This window comes from Gopherus flavomarginatus, chromosome 1, assembly GCF_025201925.1.
Source record: "Gopherus flavomarginatus isolate rGopFla2 chromosome 1, rGopFla2.mat.asm, whole genome shotgun sequence".
In the NCBI taxonomy this organism is placed as follows: domain Eukaryota; kingdom Metazoa; phylum Chordata; order Testudines; family Testudinidae; genus Gopherus; species Gopherus flavomarginatus.
The window spans coordinates 245,703,286-245,723,556 of NC_066617.1; the positions used below are offsets into that span (position 1 = coordinate 245,703,286).

At 43.6% G+C, this 20,271-nt stretch overlaps 1 protein-coding gene across 3 annotated transcripts in view; it reads right to left on the reverse strand.

Moving 5' to 3' along the window:
• JADE3 (jade family PHD finger 3) overlaps nucleotides 1-20,271 on the reverse strand; it is a 93,458-nt gene that overhangs the window by 58,995 nt on the left and 14,192 nt on the right. The window contains exon 1 of one of the 3 annotated variants that reach the window (XM_050919420.1): nucleotides 2,947-3,347. The exons of 1 other annotated variant lie outside the window; for it this stretch is intronic. In XM_050919420.1, the coding sequence (XP_050775377.1) occupies nucleotides 2,947-2,977 (31 nt within the window). In that variant the 5' untranslated portion in view covers nucleotides 2,978-3,347. Of the gene's footprint in view, nucleotides 1-1,381; nucleotides 1,420-2,946; nucleotides 3,348-20,271 lie in introns of those variants that run through there. One more of the 3 variants, XM_050919438.1, reaches the window with a different exon arrangement.

Genomic DNA, 20,271 nt, shown 5'->3' on the forward strand with positions numbered 1-20,271 from the left:
AGAGAAAAAGGCCTGAATTCCAGGCAATAGTTATGGGCCACTACATCTAGCCTATAGCAAATGCAGTTCCTCCACCCCAAGTCACCCCTCTCCCACCGGGCTGTCAATTCTGTTGAAGCAATCTACACTAAAGGTAGAATGTATTTTCCACAGAGTCCATTAGGGACACTTTACCTTCTTGCAAGATATCAGCCCAGCCTTATAAGTTTCTATCAAAGGAGAAATCGTAACATGACATTTGACACATTCTGAATGACAGAAAGTTTCCAGAACAGACAAGTAAAAGAGTATTTCCTATCACTGGTATCCCATTCCTCATCCACCATCTCCTGGAGAGATTTATGTACTCTGAGAATTTGCCTAGCTTGTCAGTACTAGCAAAGATCAGATCTGCCCATGGAGATCCTCAGCGTTGAGTACACAGCGGCAGCCAGCGCATCCCTCGGCCTGCGCCGCTTCCTGCAGCCCCCATTGGCTCGGAGTGGCAAACCGCAGCCAGTGGGAGCTGCGATCGGCCGAACCAGCGGACACGGCAGGTAAAGAAACTGGCCCGTCCCACCAGGTGCTTATCCTGGCGAGCCACGTGCCAAAGGTTGCCGATCCCTGTACTAGTGTCACTGAGCTGACTTACTTCAAGAATGCCAAGTTCAGGGAAGTTCTATCTTCATCATTCCCAGATTCCATCAGGGGTATTATAGGCTGTAAAAACTCAGACACTACTTCCAAAGGCTTGTGATAAGTAATTCTAAGTCCCCACTATAGTCTTCAGGACACCTGAAAGGACTTGTTTTTATTTAGCCTGAGTAAAGGCTATTGCTTTCCACAACATCTGTGCAAGAACTGCGATCACCCATCAGGCCAGGATCATTAGTGGCAGGAAGAAACTGAGTTTGGAAAGGAGAAGGCTGCTAAACGGTAATCCTCATGGATCCCCCACCATGGGAACCTATTTGGAGTCAATCTGAGCCTTCACAGAGGGTATGTCTACACTACGGGATTATTCCAATTTTACAGAAACCGGTTTTTTAAAAACAGATTGTATAAAATCGAGTGCACGCAGCCACACTAAGCACAGTAATTTGGCAGTGTGTGTCCATGTACCAAGGCTAGCGTCGATTTCTAGAGCATTGCACTGTAGGTAGCTATCCCATAGTTCCCGCAGTCTCCCCTGCCCCTTGGAATTCTGGGTTGAGATCCCAGTGCCGTATAGGGCAAAAAACATTGTCACTGGTGCTTCTGGGTACAGCCTCACCCCTCCCTCCGTGAAAGCAGCGGCAGACCACGGTTTCGCGCTTTTCCTGGGTGAACTGTGCAGACGCCATACCACGGCAAGAATGGACCCTGCTGAGCTCAAGACAGCAATCATGGACATTTTAAAGACCTCGCACATTCTCGTGCAGTCTATGCTGAACTGGGACCTGCAAAGCCAGGCGAGGAGGCGGCAGCTACGGCAGAGCAGCGACGAGAGTGATGAGGACATGGACACAGAATTCTCTCAAACTCCGGGCCCCGGCACGCCGGAGATCCTGCTAGTAATGGGGCAGGTTCTAGCCATGGAACGCCGATTTTGGGCCTGGGAAACAAGCACAGACTGGTGGGACTGCATAGTGTTGCGGGTGTGGGACAATTCCCAGTGGCTGCGAAACTTTCGCATGCGTAAGGGCACTTTCATGGAACTTTGTGACTTGCTTTCCCCTGCCCTGAAACGCCAGAATACCCAGATGAGAGCAGCCCTCATAGTTGAAAAGCGAGTGGCAATAGCCCTCTGGAAGCTTGCAACGTGAGACAGCTACCGGTCAGTCGGGAATCAATTTGGAGTGGGCAAATCTACTGTAGGGGCTGCTGTGATCCAAGTAGCCAAAGCAATCACTAAGCTGCTGCTATGAAAGATTGTGATTCTGGGAAATGTGCAGGTCATAGTGGATGGCTTTGTTGCAATGGGATTCCCTAACTGTGGTGGGGTGATGGATGAAACCCATATCCCTATCTTGGCACTGGAGCACCAGGGCACCCAGTACATAAACCGCAAGCGGTACTTTTCAATGGTGCTGCAAGCACTGGTGGATCACAAGGGACATTTCACCAACATCCACATGGGATGGCCGTGAAGGGTTCTTGACGCTCGCGTCTTCAGGAACACTACTCTGTTTAAACGGCTGCAGCAAGGGAATTACTTCCCAGACCAGAAAGTAACAGTTGGGGATGTTGAAATGCCTGTAGTTATCCTGGGGGACCCAGCCTACCCCTTGATGCCATGGCTCATGAAGCCATACACAAGCAGCCTGGACAGTAGTGAGGAGCTGTTCAACTACAGGCTGAGCAAGTGCAGAATGGTGGTAGAATGTGCATTTGGCTGTTTAAAGGCATGCTAGCACACATTACTGACTCACTCAGACCTCAGCCAAACCCATGTCCCCATTGTTATTGCTGCTTGCTGTGTGCTCCACAATCTCTGTGAGAGTAAGGGGGAGACCTTTATGGCGGAGTGGGAGAATGAGACAAAACACCTGGCCGCTAATTACGCGCAGCCAGACACCAGGGCGATTAGAAGAGCACATCAGGAAGCAGTGCGCATTACAGAAGCTTTGAAAACCAGTTTCATCACTGGCCAGGGTACAGTGTGACTGTTGTGTTTGTTTCTCCTTGATGAAACCCATCACCCCTTGATTGACTCATTCCCTGTAAGCCACTCACCCCCACCCGCCTTCGAACACAGCTTGCTTTCTAAGGAAATAAATTCACTCTCGTTTAAAAATCATGTATTCTTCATTAAATAATTATAAAAAGATGGAGAGAACTGACAAGGTAGCCCGGGTGGGGTTTGGGAGGAGGATAGGAGGGAAGGAAAAGGCCACTAAAAAAATTTCATGACGACAGCCTTTTGGTTGGGCTGTCCACTGGGGTGGAGTGGGCGGGTGCACAGAGCCTCACCCCACGCGTTCTTACTTGTCTGGTGGGTGAGGAGGCTAAGGAACATGGTGAGGAGAGAGGGTGGTTATACAGGGGCTGCAGCGGCACTCCAAGATCCTGTTGCCGTTCCTGAAGCTCCACCATACGCCGGAGCATGTCAGTTTGATCACGCAGCAGCCCCAGCGTTGCATCCCGCCATCACTGATCTTCCTGCCGCCACCTGTCCTCACGTTTGTCCCTCCTGTCCTCACAGTCACTGGCATCTTTCTTGTACTTTGATACCACGTCCTTCCACTCATTCAGATGAGCTCTTTCATTGCGGGTCACTTCCATGATTTCTGAGAACATTTCATCTCGCGTCTTTTTTTTCCGCTGCCTTATCTGAGATAGCCTTCGGGATGGAGTAGGGAGGCTTGAAAAATGTGCAGCTGCATGAGGGAGGGAAAAAAGGGAGAGAAGTATTTAAAAAGATACATTTTACACAACAATGGTTATACTCTTTCACAGTGAACACCACTACTCACCTTATACAGCACATGTGATTTCACTACAAGGTCGCATTTTGCATCTTAATATTGAGTGCCTGCAGCTCCGGTATTAGAGATCTCACAGATGCAGGTCCGGTTAGCAGAATTCGGCTTGCATGCGGCCATAGTAAGCCATTGTCTTTCGTCTTCTGCAACCTTCATATATCCAGTGCCCTCCTTTCCCAAATAGCAAGCAAAGCCCGTTCAGTGCTGCTTCTTTCCTGTTAACATGAAGCAGCAGAAACCACCCCCCCATTCAATTCTCTGGGATGATGGCTTTACCCCTCCCCCCACCACGTGGCTGGTATCATGGAAGATTACTGCTAAACACCCCGCTTCGCCCCCCACCGTGTGGCTGGTAGCAAGGAAGATCCCTGCTAGCCAAACGCGAAAAAGCTCAGCGCCAATCACACCTCCCCTCTTCCCCTTGCTTGGCTACCTGCAGGGAAGGATTTCTTTTAAGCCACAGGCAAACAGCCCAGTAGGAATGGCCATCTCTGTCCCCTTAATTAAATTCCTGAATTTCAACCAGGTTACCATGAACGATATCACTCTCCTGAGGATAACACAGCGAGATAAAGAACGGATGTTGCTTGAATGCCAGCAAACACCGGGACCATACGCAGCTAGGCTTTGTCATGCAATGATACCAGATTACTTGCTAAATGCATGGCGTGGTCAAGTGTCCTACCATGGAGGATGGAATAAGGCTGCCCTGCCCAGAAACCTTCTGCAAATGCTTTTGGAGTACCTCCAGGAGAGCTTCATGGAGATGTCCCTGGAGGATTTCCGCTCCATCCCCAGACACGTTAACACACTTTTCCAGTAACTGTACTGGCCGCGAATGCATCCCAAGTCCTCAGGGCAAATTAATCATTAAAAAATGCTTGCTTTTCAACCATGTTTTATATTTACATATGTACACTCACCAGGAGTCCCTTCCATGGCTTCATTGTCTGGGATAGTGGCTTGGGAGGGCTGGGAGGGTAATTCTGTCAGGGTCAGAAAAAGCTCCTGGCTGTTGAGGAGAACGGTGTGCTGTGTGCTCTCTGCAAGCTCGTCCTCCTCTTCCTCCTCCTCATCTTCCCCGTCCGCAGAATCCTCAGGCATGGCTGAGATTACCCCCACCTCGGAATCCACAGACAGGGGTGGGGTACTAGTGGCGGACCCCCTAGAATTGCATGCAGCTCAGCATAGAAGCAGCATGTTTTCGGCCCTGCCCCGGACCTTCCGTTTGCTTCTTTGGTTTTCTGGTAGGCTTGTCTGAGCTCCTTAACTTTCACTCTGCACTGTACTGAGTCTCTGGTGTGGCCTCTCTGCATCATGGCCTTGGAAATTTTTTCAAATGTTTTTTCATTTCGTCTTTTGGAAAAAAGAGTTCTGTTAGCACGGAATCCTCTCCCCACACAGAGATCAGATCCAGCACCTCTCGTGCAGTCCATGCAGGAGCTCTTTTTCGATTCTCAGGAGACTGCGTGGTCACCTGTGCTGATAAGCTCTGTGTGGTCACCTGTGCTGGTGAGCTCTCCACGCTGGCCAAACAGGAAATGAAATTCAAAAGTTCGCAGGGCTTCTCCTGTTTACCTGTCCAGTGCATCTGAGTTCAGATGACTTTCCAGAGCGGTCACAATGGTGCACTGTGGGATACCGCCCGGGGGCCAATACCATCAAATTGCGGCTACACTAACCCTAATCTGACATGGCAATACCGATTTCAGCGCTACATCCCTGGTCCGGGAGGAGTACAGAAATTGGTTTTAAAAGCCCTTTATATCGCTATTATGGGCTTCGCTGTATGGACAGGTGCAGGGTTAAATCAGTTTAACGCTGCTAAATTCGGTATAAACACATAGTGTAGACCAGGCCAGAGTCTTCAAGTGTAGGAAAACAGTATTGAAATCCTACCCAAAGGATGTAACAAATCCTGTAAAAACAGGTGTGGGTTCAGCATGTTGATATACTCCATGGCAGGTGATGTCTCATAACCAGGCAGTTCTACTGCTGGGAGCACAGTAGTTAAAGGATCAGATGTGAGACCCAATGTCCCAAGACTAGGCAAGCCATATTATATATAACTACATTCCCACTTCCCATCGTCACACCAAATTATCGTGAATCTCCCACACATTTTATGCCAAGATACATATTTGCACTGAAAGGTTTTTATTCTACTCTCCACTTGTTTTAGACCGATTTCCACAAAGTGGAAGAGATAATATCTCAGAACACACATACACACACAAGGTAGGGTCAGTTCCAAACTGAGAGGATGTGCGTAACAAGGATTCCCTAGACTCAAAAAACCTTTCAAATCTCCACATTCAAGACTATTAGTTAAATATAGTAAGTTTTGTAGTTAAGGTTTTTAGGAAACAAAAGGTGCTTATACGGTAACTTTAAAAAATATCAATGCAAGGTTTTGCATAGTGACAGATGGGTAAACAAAACATTTTTTTTTTAAATTTTAGATCCTCTTACTTATTCCTCCTTGTTTTTCTCCAAGGCTCTCACTCTGGGAGTATTTAATTCCTTTAATTTTGGGGGGCTGCTATAAACAACTAACTATGCCGTTACAGGCCCACAGTTCAAGAGTCCATGACACCTTGTTTCCTCTAGGAATTATATTTCCATTCACCCAGGTTTTGATAATTGGCATGCTATTCCCCAGCGAGATATTACGAGTCTATTGTCTCAAACTCAAACATTTTCACAACAGATTTGGAGTTTGTTTCTTCCCACTTAGGGAAACAATTCAGAATAGATAGTCAATGTGCACTGCTATTTTTCTGAATGCAATAGCTAATGAGATTAATTCCTATTTCCAAAAAGACAACGAAGTTTAAACACTCACTTGGAGAGCAATTACAAGTGTGGTCCTAATCTGAGATGCTGAACTATTACAAGTGGCATTTTACTAATCAGATCATCTCCCCACGTTTTCAAGGTCAGGTCTTCTGACTTCAGTGACGAAAAACTTACTGCATTTTACTCCTGTTAACACTTTAGTTAGCTCAGCTAAGAGAACAGATTAAATTATTCTTGTGCAGCAGCAGCATTGCTTATTAAATTCCAGCCCATTATATCTCTGCAAACTCTCAACGCAGTGGAATTGCACAAAAGTATACAAGAATATAATTTTGTTGCAGAACTTTGGGTGATGCACAAGAGGAAGATAACTATTCTCAGCGCTCCGCTTGCATTTGTAGAAACGGTAATTAAAGACTAAAATGGGCATAATTTATATAGAAATAATTGGGTCAACACCATTTCATAATCATTGTCAAAATACAAGCACACTTTGAACTGCAGTACTTTGAACTAGCAGCCCTGAAATACAGAAGGCTACATCTCTTCTCTGCCGCTCCCCATACCTCCAGGCTGCAGACAGTGGCAAAACACCAACTTCCTTTTCCCGCATCAAAAAAAAAAGTAGAGCTAAAACAGTACTTTGTCAGGGTAGGATTTTAAAGACCTACATACACAGATACAACTGAGAGGAACACCCTTCCCCCTCCACCATTATGCAGGACTGCTTGAAAATGAATAATTAGTTACAGGTGCTGCCACTAATTAGAAACTGGCAGATCATTGAGGACACCAGGTCCTCAGAGTAGAGACTTTGTATTTTAATCCTTTAAGGCTACATTTCCAGAAGAGGAATCAGTGGAGAAAATTCACTTCAACATATGTCCATGTGAAGTACAGAAATAGTTTTCTCTGCTTAAGAAAATTAATTAAACTCAGTCACAAAACTGCACAGAAACTAGCTCTTCAGTATTTGAACACATACAAAACTTTTATCCAAACACACAATTGGAGTGCTTGATTCCAGACAAGCTACTACATGGATTGTATACACAGTTCAAGACAATATGAGCAGTCCATATTTGGAGATAAAACACACAGAAGACAGACAGGAGGAAGTCACCTCATTATCACCTCCAGGAGCAGGATTTTTCTCTACAGTGTACTTCCTAGTGCTTGGTCTAGTGCAGTGGTTCTCAAAGTTGGTCCGCCGCTTGTTCAGGGAAAGCCCCTGGCGATCGGCCGAACCTGCGGACGTGGCAGGTAAACAAATGCAGCAGGTAAACAAACCAGCCCAGCCAGCCAGGGGCTTTCCCTGACCAAGTGGCGGACCAACTTTGAGAACCACTGGTCTAGTGTGCTTTATAAGTGTCCAAAGTGATGTGGCTTCCACCACTTTACTTGAGAAACTACAGATCTTTTTGTAATTCATATTGAAACACTAATGCTTCAAAGTAGCATACCTGAAGTAAGATTTGGTTCAACATAGTAGGCACATCTGGTAGTACTGAAGTAATTTAAGAAGAGAGTGAGGGAGAGGGGGTCCGTGGGGTGTGTTTTGGGGGGTTGGGTTTATTTAGTTTTTGGGGTTTGGGTACTTGAAATATTAAGGGCCTTTGGCATCTGCAGTAGTCTTGGCTTTTGGGGGGATGGAGAGAAACTGAGTAAATACCAGACTCCATATTTTATTCACTTTGTTACATATCATAGCCCACATGATATGTAAAGTTAACACATCCGCCTGCAGTATCCTAGCACTACAGGATAAATAGGCTTGGAATATTTAAAAAAAAATTAAATTCATTTAAATAAATATCAATGTTTATTTTTAAGCTTTTTCAATTATTGATTTAAATTTTTTACAGTGGCACAATTTTCCGGCAGTTCAGACATTTAGTTATAGTAGATGTTGAGATTCAAAATGTTAAAACTTTATACCAGTTACAAACTGTCAATATCACGTCAAAATATTCAAAGTAAATATCTTTAAATCAAATTATAATAAATTCTCAAACAGCATTTTTCTTATTTTGCTTATCTGTACATTTTTATTAATAGTGATGAATATATTTCTTCATCAGGATACGAGTATGGTGAAATTAACATTCACTGACATTTACCAATAAAAAATTAATTCCTCCAAACCTAAGGGTAGAGATCAAAGCAAACTGTAACTCTGAATTTACCAGAGAAACATCTGCAGGTTAGAATCCAATTATTAACAGTCTTCCTTTGTATATTCCTTTCCTTTAATGATAATCTACAAAGCTCATTTATAAAAGATATTAAAACACTCAATATGTAAATCTGAGTTGAACACTTCAAAAAAAAAATCAGTTCCTCCTTATACGCGAGGTCACAAAGTAGGTGTTTTTCCTTGGTGTTTCAGGGTTTAACTACAATCCAAATTTAGATTTTGGCAGGTGAGTGAAGGATGAAATGATTTTATAAAGTCTACATTTAGTTTTAAGCTTTGCAATTCACTTAAGAAAAAAAGATTTAGAAGAATAATCATTCAATTGACACTTCAGTTGCATATCCAAATATTAATATTCCCTTAATCAAGCCCATCTATGAAGAACCAGCTACCACATTTATTGGAAGACAATCACTAGACATACCAAAAATAAATTTTAATACATTCATAAGAAATTTTATTAACTATTTTTGTTATAGTTTATTGAATATCCATATGAATAGACACCATTTTTATAACAAAAATGAATGTAATATTATATTAACCCAGTCATGTTTTGGAACTATGAGATGGAGGATGCCTGTGTTGGATATCTGAAGTATTTATTATTCAGCTGACTGAGGTGATTAACTTTCTAAGAAATGCTGAAACCTGCTTTCATGGGAATGATCTCTGCTCTGAACTGTATTTGTGTATGCGTCCGCTATAATACAGTAACTCCTCACTTAACGTTGTAGTTATGTTCCTGAAAAATGCGACTTTAAGCAAAATGATGTTAAGCGAATCCAATTTCCCCATAAGAATTAATGTAAATGAGGGAGTTAGGTTCCAGGGAAATTTTTGTTTCAACAGACAAAAGACTGTATATTACACACACACACACACACACACACACACACACACACACAGAGTAAGTTTTAAATAAACAATTTAATACTGGTACACAGTGATGATGATTGTGAAGCTTGGTTGAGGTAGAGGAGTCAGAGGGTGGGATATTTCCCTTACTGCTAAATAATGAACTAGCAATTGGCTGAGCCCTCAAGGGTTAACTCTCTCATTCTACAAGGCAGCAGAAATGAGGGAGATATGTGCATTTCCCCTTTAAGTACACTGCCTTGTTAATTAGATCAGCTTGCTGAGACCACAGCTGCTGCAAGCTCCCTCTGTCCTGAGTCCTGGTGTGTTCCACCACTCTATGGAAGATGGAGTAAGTGGGGTGCAAGAGCAGGGTGGAGGGGACACCCTGACATTAGCCCCCTCCTTTCTTCCCTCCCCCCCCCACAGCAAGTAGGAGTCTCGGGGAGCAACTCCAAGGCAGAGGGCAGGAGCAGCACATGGCGCTGGGGAGAGGGACAGCTGCAGTGGCTAGCCTGTTGGGCAGCTGCAGCACAGGGAACTTAGGGGAGCAGGAGCTGATAGGGGGCTGCCGGTCCACCCTGGTTCCAAGCCCCCACCAGCTAGCTCCAATGGGCTGCTCTTCCTGCAAGCAGTAGACAAAGCAGGTGGCTGTCAAATGACGTTAGAAGGGAGCATTACATAACTTTAAACGAGCATGTTCCCTAATTGATCAGCAATGTAACAACAAAACAACATTAACCGGGATGACTAAGTGAGGAGTTACTGCAGTCTAATCAAAAATACAGAAAAGAAAAGCTATGACCACATTCATTTCCCAGCATATTTCTTAATGGCCAGTCCCAGATACCTCAGCTTCCTTGGCAGGAATTCTCTTTAGGATGTCTTTTGAAACTGGTGAATGGCCTTGAACAATGTAAGAGTGTTGGGATAGAAGAAATTCTTCCTCAACCAACTGTTTATACTCAGAATCTCAATGCTTTCTCTACGCCTATAATTCTTCAAGGAAGGAGAAGTCGATATTTTGTGCCCTATATAGAGATTGCCATACCAGATAAACTTCAAACATTTCTTCAGGATGGTCAACCTTTATACTGAAACCTATCCTAGCAGTCAATACATTCCATGCATTGGACGAAGTGCGTATTCACCCACGAAAGCTCATGCTCCAATACATCTCTTAGTCTATAAGGTGCCACAGGACTCTGCTGCTTTTACAGATCCAGACTAACACGGCTACCCCTCTGATACAATACACTCCATGTCTTCCAGCCAGAAAAGCCCAATAAAAATGGAAACGCTACTTCCAAGAAACACAATAGAGAAGAGTAGCAATGGAAGTAGAAGCTAAGGAACCAATGCATAGGAATTTTACCAAAGTGGAAAAAAGTGTTCAAAAAAAAATAAAAAGTTACTACACTGTCGATTTCTCATTGGAATGAGAGAACTTCTGCCAAGAAGTTCAGCACCATACTGACACCACTCTTCTCTAGTGGAAAAAGAACATCATGCCGGATCTTATCAGGGCGGAAGAGATGCTATTACTCAACCTAAGGTTTCTCAACCTTTTCAAGTTGAGAACCCCTTATTCAGAATTGAAAATTTTCATAGCACCCTTATATTTACTATAAAAGTAGAAGAAATAAAATAAAAAGTTAAAAAGTGTGTAATAAAATCTACAGCATTTGACCTCACAAACTTTGAAGATTTTGACCATCCTGAAATCCTAGTAAATTGATTTTCTTTAGAATTATCAAGTTTTCTATATCTTGCACGCCCTTGATTGACTGTGTGTTTTTCAAGCGATGGGTCATGACTCGCCCCAGGAGGGTCATGAAAGGTAATTTCCAATACAATATGTATTTTGAAAAGGAACAAAATACAAAAACATCTGAAATTTGGCTTTAAGGTTTCTTACATCAACCTTCGGCATGGAGTAACTTTTTTAAGGTCAAGTTAATCCCCTTGAATATATGTTTATAATGGAAGTGCAAAGAAACCTTTAGCCACAGCAGCACAAATGGTGCCATGAAAACACTACATGGGTTATAAGTGGAAACAAAACCACAACCCTTGCACTGTAGTTGAACCAGCAGTTAAACTAATGTGCTATTCTTCGCACTGTTCATGAAAAGCTTACATTTGTTTTCTCCATTGGATATTAGGGTTGAACTCAGATGAAAACCAAACAGAAACTTCACATTCTATTTCCCAGTAATCATGTACTACTATAGAAGTATAAGCAGACTTTCAACTCTACTGTTTCACTAATTTCAGAAATAGAAAGACACATTCTGTCATATGCAAAGCATGGAGGGTACTAATAATACCACAAAACATGAGAAAAATAGTGTTTTGGTGAACCACTTTTCACATGCTCATTCAACAACAAACCACAATTCTTTAAGAGAGTGTAGTCATCCTCAAAGGAAAAGATGGCTGTTTCCCACTATGTTAAGAGCAGAGGGAGAATTTCGCATCTCTCTCGCTTGAAGTACCAATCCCCACAACTCGCCTTCCTCATTGTCTAATGAAGTCAAAAGCAGAGACTACAGTAAACTCAAGAGAAGTAATTTTCTGAGAGGGAGAGAAACATCAATGCCTTTACACACTCTGAGCCAGCAGACCCATTATTTTTACTACCTGACACAGATGAAAGTGTCATGGGAGAAAAGGAAGTAGCAGCAAGACACTATAGGGATGGAGTGGGTTAGGGAGAGAAAGGGGAAAGCTAATTTTAAAGGAATCTGAAGAGCTACTAAAAATGAAATACTTAGGAAGCAAAATAGGCAGATACAGAAACAGACAACTCAGGAATAGTCACTTTTTAAATTGTTCTATAGAACAGAAGTTCTCAAAGCCGGTCCTCCGCTTGTTCAGGGAAAGCCCCTGGCAGGCTGGGCCAGTTTGTTTACCTGCCGCGTCCGCAGGTTCAGCAGATCGTGGCTCCTACTGGCCATGGTTCGCCACTCCAGGCCAACGGGGGCTGCGGGAAGCAGCATGGGCCAAGGGATGTGCTGGCTGCAGCTTTCCCTGAACAAGCGGCAGCCTGGTTTTGAGAACCACTGCTACAGAAAGCCTAACATGAAAATACAATAGAACAGATACTAGTAGATTTAGGCGATGTCTAAACTAGCAGTTTTGTTGGTAAAACTTTTGTAGGTCAGCAACGTGAAAAAACATGCTCCCCCGACCAAAAAAAGTTTTGCCAACAGAAGTGCTGGTGTGGATAACACTATGTCGGCGGGAGATGTTCTCCCACTGACATAGCTACCGCTACTCGTTAGGGGTGGTTTAATGATGCTGGCAGGAGAACTCTCCTCTGACGGCATAAAGCGGCTACACGGGAGACCGCATTGCAGCAACAGTACAGCTGCGCTTCTGTAAAGTCTGTAGTGTAGACATAGCCTTCGACTGAGTAGGAAGAAGGGACTTGAGATACCTGGCTGTAGATTATTAAAAGGACTCAGAACTCCTATGCATTATGGAAGGGGATATGAAATTTCCTGCTTTGGTTTAGATACACTTCTAAACCCCACACATGGTTAATTCTGGAATTGGGTTTTTGGTTTGCTTTTTTATGCTGAAGAATCTTAACTTACATATATAAAAAAACCTCAAATTCAAAACAGAAATTTGATTCTTAGTAAGGCATTCTTAGTAACTGTCAATACCTTAAGCACTGGGTTTACAGCTATTACCCTGAAAACTCGACACTTACGTGTAAGGTGTCTTAAGTTTTGTTTTTACAATTATGCCTGATACTTACAGAAAGAAGTTCAGAACTGGAACATTTTTGCAACTCTTTTCCTTGTAAAGTAGTACATATTAAAATCAAGAGTAAGACCACGAACAGGTTAGGCCCATTACTCAGTGAGGAGGGAGAGCCAACAGAAAACACTGTAACAGCCAAAGTCTTAAGCATCTTTTGTTTCACTTTTCACCAAAAAGATTAGCAGCGATCTGACAACTATCATAGTGAACATTTGTTTAAATGGAGCAGGAACTGCAGCTAAAATAGGAAAAGAACACATTAAGAATTACTTAGACAAGCTAGATGGCTTCAAGTTAGCAGTCTGACAAAATACACCCTAGACTACTTAAAGAATTGGCTAAAGAGCTCTCTGAGTCATTAGTGATTATCTTTGAGAACTTGTGGAGGACAGAAGAGATCCCAAAGGACTGAAAAAGGACAAATATAGTACCAGTCTATAAAAGGGGGAATAAGAACAATGCAGCTAATTATAGACCTATCAGGTTAACTTTGACACCCAGAAAGATAACTGAGTAAATAATCAATTCATAAGCACCTAGAAGATAAGGTGATAAGGGAAAAGCCAACATGGATGTGTCCAGAACAAATCCCATCAAACCAACATAATATCCTCTGATGGGAAAACAAATGTTGTGGATAGGGGAGAAGCAGCAAAATGTGATATATCTTGGCTTTTGTAAGACTTTTGATACAATCTCACATGACCTTCTCATAGGCCAACTAGGTAAATATAAAGTAGATGCACACCTAGTTGGAAAACCGTACTCAGAGTAGTTATAAAATTACTCACATTCAAGCTGAAAGAACATATCGAGTGGGGTCCTCCAGGAATCTGGCCTGGGTCTAGTTCTATTCAATATCTTCATAAATGATTTGGATAATGGCATAGAGATCACAGTTTGGAAACCACTGGCATCAAACCCAATACATTTCAAGATTACATGTACATTGTATCATGGAGTATTTATAATGATCCTCTTCTGTATATGACTTTGGCAAGAGCACACTGGAATAGGCATTCAGATAGCAAAGGTAATGCATATATATGGCTTCTGGTTTTTTTAGGGTTTCTTAATTATTTTGGGGGTTATTTTTTAGTAATTGGAGTTTTATGTAGATGTCCAAAACTCAGTTTTTCAGGTCTCTCTCTTAATATATACTGTAATGTTCCATAATGCACTTTAACATGATTCTGTTTCAGTCACTACTACACTGAAGCGCACTAGAGAATCTTTAGTGCGCACCAGGAGGGCCAAAAGGACCAATTAATGCATAATACCTTATAAGTCTTTAGAGCTCTCACCCCCATAACCCACATTACTGCTCAGTGTAGACAAGCTTTTGGATACAAAAACACTGGAAATGGTTACTTTCTATGTTAATTAAATAACCACAGCTTTCAATTTTTATTTTTTGTATCAGGGTGTTCTATTTATATTCATCATTTAAAAATGAAAATTAGAAGCGCTATATAGACACACACAATGTACACTCAATAGAATAAGTTTCTGTACTGAGCACAGTATTACCAGAAAGGTTGAGAAAGTGTATGTTCAAGAGAAACAAAAATTAGCAGGCTTTAGGAAAAATGTATAAGCCATTATCTAGGCGTTCATAATAAAAAAATGTCAGTGGTGTAATTCATTTTGTATTTCTTGTAGCACCTCAAACAGCAACATGTATAAGGGGCATACACTTAACTCTCCCCTTTCTACAGGGGCAAACCAAAAGAATCACTGTATACAAATTAACAGTCTTATGATTTCTTAAATCAAAATAGTAAAAAGTGACTGGGGTAGAAGTGACTGGCTTACAAGGGAAGAGCCAAAGGAACAAAATATACATTAAACTTTACTGAGCAAAAGTGTGTGGAGAGAGGTGACTGCATATTTTTTATTTGTAGGTTACTAATACCAATGTAGTAGATGAAGTAGGGTGCAAAAAGACAGTGTAACTAAAAGTAATGTGTGAGATTAAAAAGCAAAAATTTAGGTTGAATATTAGGATAAGCCTTCCTGACAATAAGAGCTATTAGACTGTCTCTCCAAAGAAACTGGTAGAAGCTACTGCTCCAAACATGCAAATAAAGACTGGATAAAGGCCTTGTAGTGCACCCTTTTTTATTTTTTAAAAAAATACACGAGCCAAGGCATCTTTTCCCCATCTCTAATCTCCACTATTTGGAGTGCATATATTTGTGCACATTAATACACATTTTAAGTGGGCACCTGAAAATAAAAACCGAAATGGTTCTAAAAGTGTGAGAACATCTAAAATAGGGTAACAAATTTATGCTGGTAACAGCACAGCCATGCTATTCTCATACACCCTACAGAAAGTCTCACAACCCCAGAACAAGCACAGGAGAGCCACAACTGCTAAAAACACACACACACTGCTTTTTCATGGATCCCCAAACACTAAGTGCTATACTCACAAGGACTCAGACGCATATATGCTATTTCAGGCATCCAAGTCCAAAATTTAGGTGTCAGTGGCATTCACAAAAACACTTGCTCAGCCTTGCAAGTGACTACGTGACATAAGTCAACAGGCACCTAAGTTTCGACCCGTAAAGTCCTTGAAGTGCCCATATTTTGGCAGGTGAGCAAGTGCACAGTCACCTCAATCATTACATCACCCAGCAACTCTGCGCCTAAATCACCCTTAAGCCCCAGCAGAATTCACAAGCTAGATGTCACCCTGCTTAATTTGCCTTTGGTGCCCAATCTGATAGGTGTGCTCTGAGCATGCCTAAACCCACATAAAAAAGGCTGGAGTTGGTGGCAATAGCCCCCCCCCCCCCAATAACTTTTAGCCAAGTTGTTACGGCATTCACTTAGTATATGGGAGACCCAGCTTCAGTTTCCCACCCCTCCTCCCTTACTTGATGTGCAGAAGGGATTTGAACTTAGATCACCTACATTTTAAGAGGGTGCTCTAACCCCTGGATTAGAAAGTCACTCTCATGGTCTCTCTGATCCAAGGCATATTTATATATAGTTCAACAGAAGAGACTGAGGGAGACCTGTTCACAAAATAGCCCACATTGTGTGTGACAGTTGTGTGTGTTTCTCCTTGATGCAAACCCACCCCTTTTGTTGATTTTAATTCCCTGTAATCCAACTCTGTAAGCCATGTCGTTAGTCACCCCTCCCTCCGTCAGTGCAACAGCAGACAATTGTTTTGCACCTTTTTTCAGTGCGGACACCATAGCACGGCAAGCATGGAGCCCACTCAGATCACCGTGGCAATTATGAGCACTGTAAACACTATGTGCATTATCCTGCAGTATATGCAGAACCAGAACCTGCAAAAGCAAAACCAGGCGAGGAGGCGATGGCAGTGCAGTGACGACAGTGATGAGGACATGGACAGACTTCTCTCAAAGTACGGACCCCAGCAATGTGGATATCATAGTGTTATTGGGGCAGGTTCATGCTGTGGAATGCCAAAATAAGCACAGACTGGTGGGACCGTATAGTGTTGCATGTCTGGGACGATTATCAGTGGTTGCGAAACTTTTGCACGCGTAAGAGCACTTTCATGGAACTTTGTGACTTGCTTTCCCCTGCCCTGAAGTGCAAGAATACCCAGATCAGAGCAGTCCTCAGTTTACAAGCGAGTGGCAATAGCCCTGTGGAAGCTTGCAATGCCAAACTGCTACTGGTCAGTCAATTTGGAGTGGGCAAATCTTCTGTGGGGGCTGCTGTGATCCAAGTAGCCAACGCAAAGAGTTGCTGGTATCAAGGGTAGTGACTCTGGGAAATGTGCAGGTCATAGTGGATGGCTTTGCTGCAATGGGATTCCTTAACCGCAACAGACAGTACCCATATCCCTATCTTGGCACCGGAGCACCAAGGCAGCGAGTACATAAACCGAAAGGGGTACTTTTCAATCGTGCTGGATCATAAGGGACATTTCACCAACATCAACATGGAATGGCCGGGAAAGGTACATGATGCTCGCATCTTCAGGAACTCTGGTCTGTTTCAAAAGCTGCAGCAAGGGACTTTCTTCCCAGACCAGAAACTCACCGTCAGGGATGTTGAAATGCCTATAGTTACCCTTGGGGACCCAGCTACCCCTTAATGCCATGCTTCATGAAGCCATACACAGTAGTCAGTAGCAGCCTGGACAGTAGTCACGAGCTGTTCAACTATAGGCTGAGCAAGTGCAGAATGGTGGTAGAATGTGCACGTGGAAGTTTAAAAGCTGGCACAGTTTACTGACTCTGATAGACCTCAGCAAAACCAATATTCCCATAGCTATTACTGCTTGCTGTGCGCTCCACAATCTCTGTGACAGTAAGGAGGAAGATGTTTATGGCAGGGTGGGAGGTTGAGGCAAATTGCCTGGCTGCTGATTATGCGCAGCCAGACATCAGGGCCGTTAGCAGAGTACAGGAGGGCACGGTGCACATCAGAGAAGCTTTGAAAAACAGTTTCATGACTGGCCAGGCTACGGTGTGAAAGTTCTGTTTCTTTCTCCTTGATGAATCTCTCCACACACACACCCCCCGCCCTTGGTTCACTCTACTTCCCTGTAAGCTAACCACCCTCCCCTCCCCCCTTCGATCACCACCTGCAGAGGCAATAAAGTCATTGTTGCTTCACATTCATGCATTCTTTATTAATTCATCACACAAATAGGGGGATAATGGCCAAGGTAGCCCAGGAGAGATGGGGGAGGAAGGAAGCACCAGGTGGGGTGGGGGATGAGGGAAGAACAAGGCCACACTGCACTTTAAAAAAAAAATTTATTGAATGCTAGCTTTCTGTTGGGCAATCCTCTGGGATGGTGTGGTTGGGTGTCCGGAGGCCCCCTCACCACATTCTTGGGCATCTGGGCAAGGAGGCTATGGAACTTGGGAAGGAGGGCTGTTGGTTACACAGGGGCTGTAGCAGTGGTCTGTGCTCATGTTGCCTTTCCTGAACCTCAGCCATATGCCGGAGCATATCAGTTTGTTCCTCCAGTAGCCTCAGCATTGCCTCCTGCTTTCTGTCACCAAGCTGACGCCACCTATCATCTTCAGCCTGCTACCTGTCCTCGAGTTCATATTGTGCTTTCCTGGACTCTGACATAGAATGCTTGGAGGCAGACAGCTGTGCTCTTTCAGTGTGGGAGGACTGCACGAGCTCAGAGAACATTTAATTGCAAGTGCATTTTTTTTTTGCCTTCTAATCTTCGCTAGCCTATGGGAAGGAGAAAATAGTGTGAGCGTTGAAACATTTGCAGCTGATGGAGTAAAAAAAGGGAGAGTGGTAGTTAGAGAGATGTTTTAGAGAACAATGGGTAGACTTTTTCATGGTAAACCTTGCTGTTAACATTATATAGCACATGTGCTTTCGGGAAAAGGTCACATTTTGCCTCTTATTGACGGCATGCCGGTTTGGTGTGAGAGATCACTCACGCAGGGTCAGGCAACAGAATTTGGCCTGCAGGCAGCCACGGTAAGACAGTCTTTTGGCTTATTTAACCTTCATAACATGTGGGAATGGTTTCAAACAGCAGCACCCTCATTTCTCATACCAAGCAGTTATGGGGTTGGCCATTTAAAAGGAGGGGCTGCAGTTTTCAGGTTAACTCACACACTCCCCACCCCACCCCCCCATAATTCTCTGGGATGATTGCTTCATTCCCTCCCCCCACCACGTGGCTAACAGCAGGGATGATTTCTGTTCAGCCACAGGCAAACAGCCCAGCAAGAACGGGCACCTCTGAATGTCAGCTTAATAAAATCACCCTATTTCAACCAGGTGACCATGAATAATATCACTCTCCTGAGGATAACAGAGAGAGAGAAAGAATTGATGTTGTTTGAATGCCAGCAAACACCAGGACCATACGCTGTGTTATGCAATGATTCCAGACTATGTGCTACTGACCTGGCGCAGTAAAGTGTCCTACCATGGAGGACAGAATAAGGCTGCCTTCCCCAGAAACCTTTTGCAAAGGCTTTGGGAATACATCCAGGAGAGTTTTATGGAGATGTCCCTGGAGGACTTCCACTCCATCCCCAGACATGTTAACAGAGACTTTTCCAGTAGCTGTACTGGCCACGAATGCCAGGGCAAATTAACCATTAAAGACACTTGCTTTTAAACTATATATAATATTTACAAAGGTACACTCACCAGAGCTCCCTTCTCTTCCTGGCGGGTCTGGGAGGCAGCCCTGGGTGGGTTCGAGGGTTACTGGCTCCAGGTCCAGGGTGAGAAAAAGTTGCTGACTGTCGGGGAAAACAGTTTCTCCCCTTGTTTGCTGTAAGCTATTGTCTTCCTCATCCCCAAAACCCTCATCCCTGTTGTGTGCTACTCCACTGGTGGAGTCAAAGCATAGTATTGGGGTAGCCATGCCTGCACCTCCTAGAATGGCATGCAGCTTATCATAGAAGTGGCATGTCTGGGGCTCTGACATTGAGTAGCTGTTTGCCTCTCTGGTTTTTTGGTAGGCTTGCCTCAGCTCCTTAAGCGGGTCCCTGTTATAGCCTCTGTCCTTCACGCCCGTGGAGATTTTTTCAAATGTTTGGGCATTTCATCTTTTGGAACGGAGTTCTGACAGCACAGATTTGTCTTCCCCATACAGCGATCTGATCCCACACCTCCTGTTCGGTCCATGCTGGAGTTCTTTTGCTATTATGGGACTCTATCATGGGCACCTCTGCTGATGAGATCTGCACTCAGATTGCCATGCTGGCCAAAGAAGAAATGAGATTCAAAAGTTCTCAGGCCTTTCCTGTCTACCTGGCCAGTGCATCTGAGTTGAGAGCGCTGTCCAGAGTGGTTACAATGGAACACTCTGGGATAGCTCCCGGAGGCCAATACCGTCAAATTGTGACCACACTACCCCAAATTTGACCCAGCCAGGTCGATTTCAGTGCTAATCCCCTCGTAGGGGGAGGAGTACAGAAATCGATTTTAAGAGCCCTTTAAGTGGAAAAAAAAAACAGCTTCATTGTGTGGATGGGTGCAGGGTTAAATCGAGGTAACGCTGCTAAATTTGACCTAAACTCATAGTGTAGACCAGGGTTAGAGTAGTAGTTAGGAATAACTTATACAGCCTGTTTGAAATATGGTGGTGAAGAGACTTTGTAAATGCAACCTTATATACCAAGATGTGGCCAACTATCACGTTGACCACTAATATGTTGTGCCCTGCCCTTTCTTTAGGCTGTGTGCTCCTTAAGCAAAGGACCT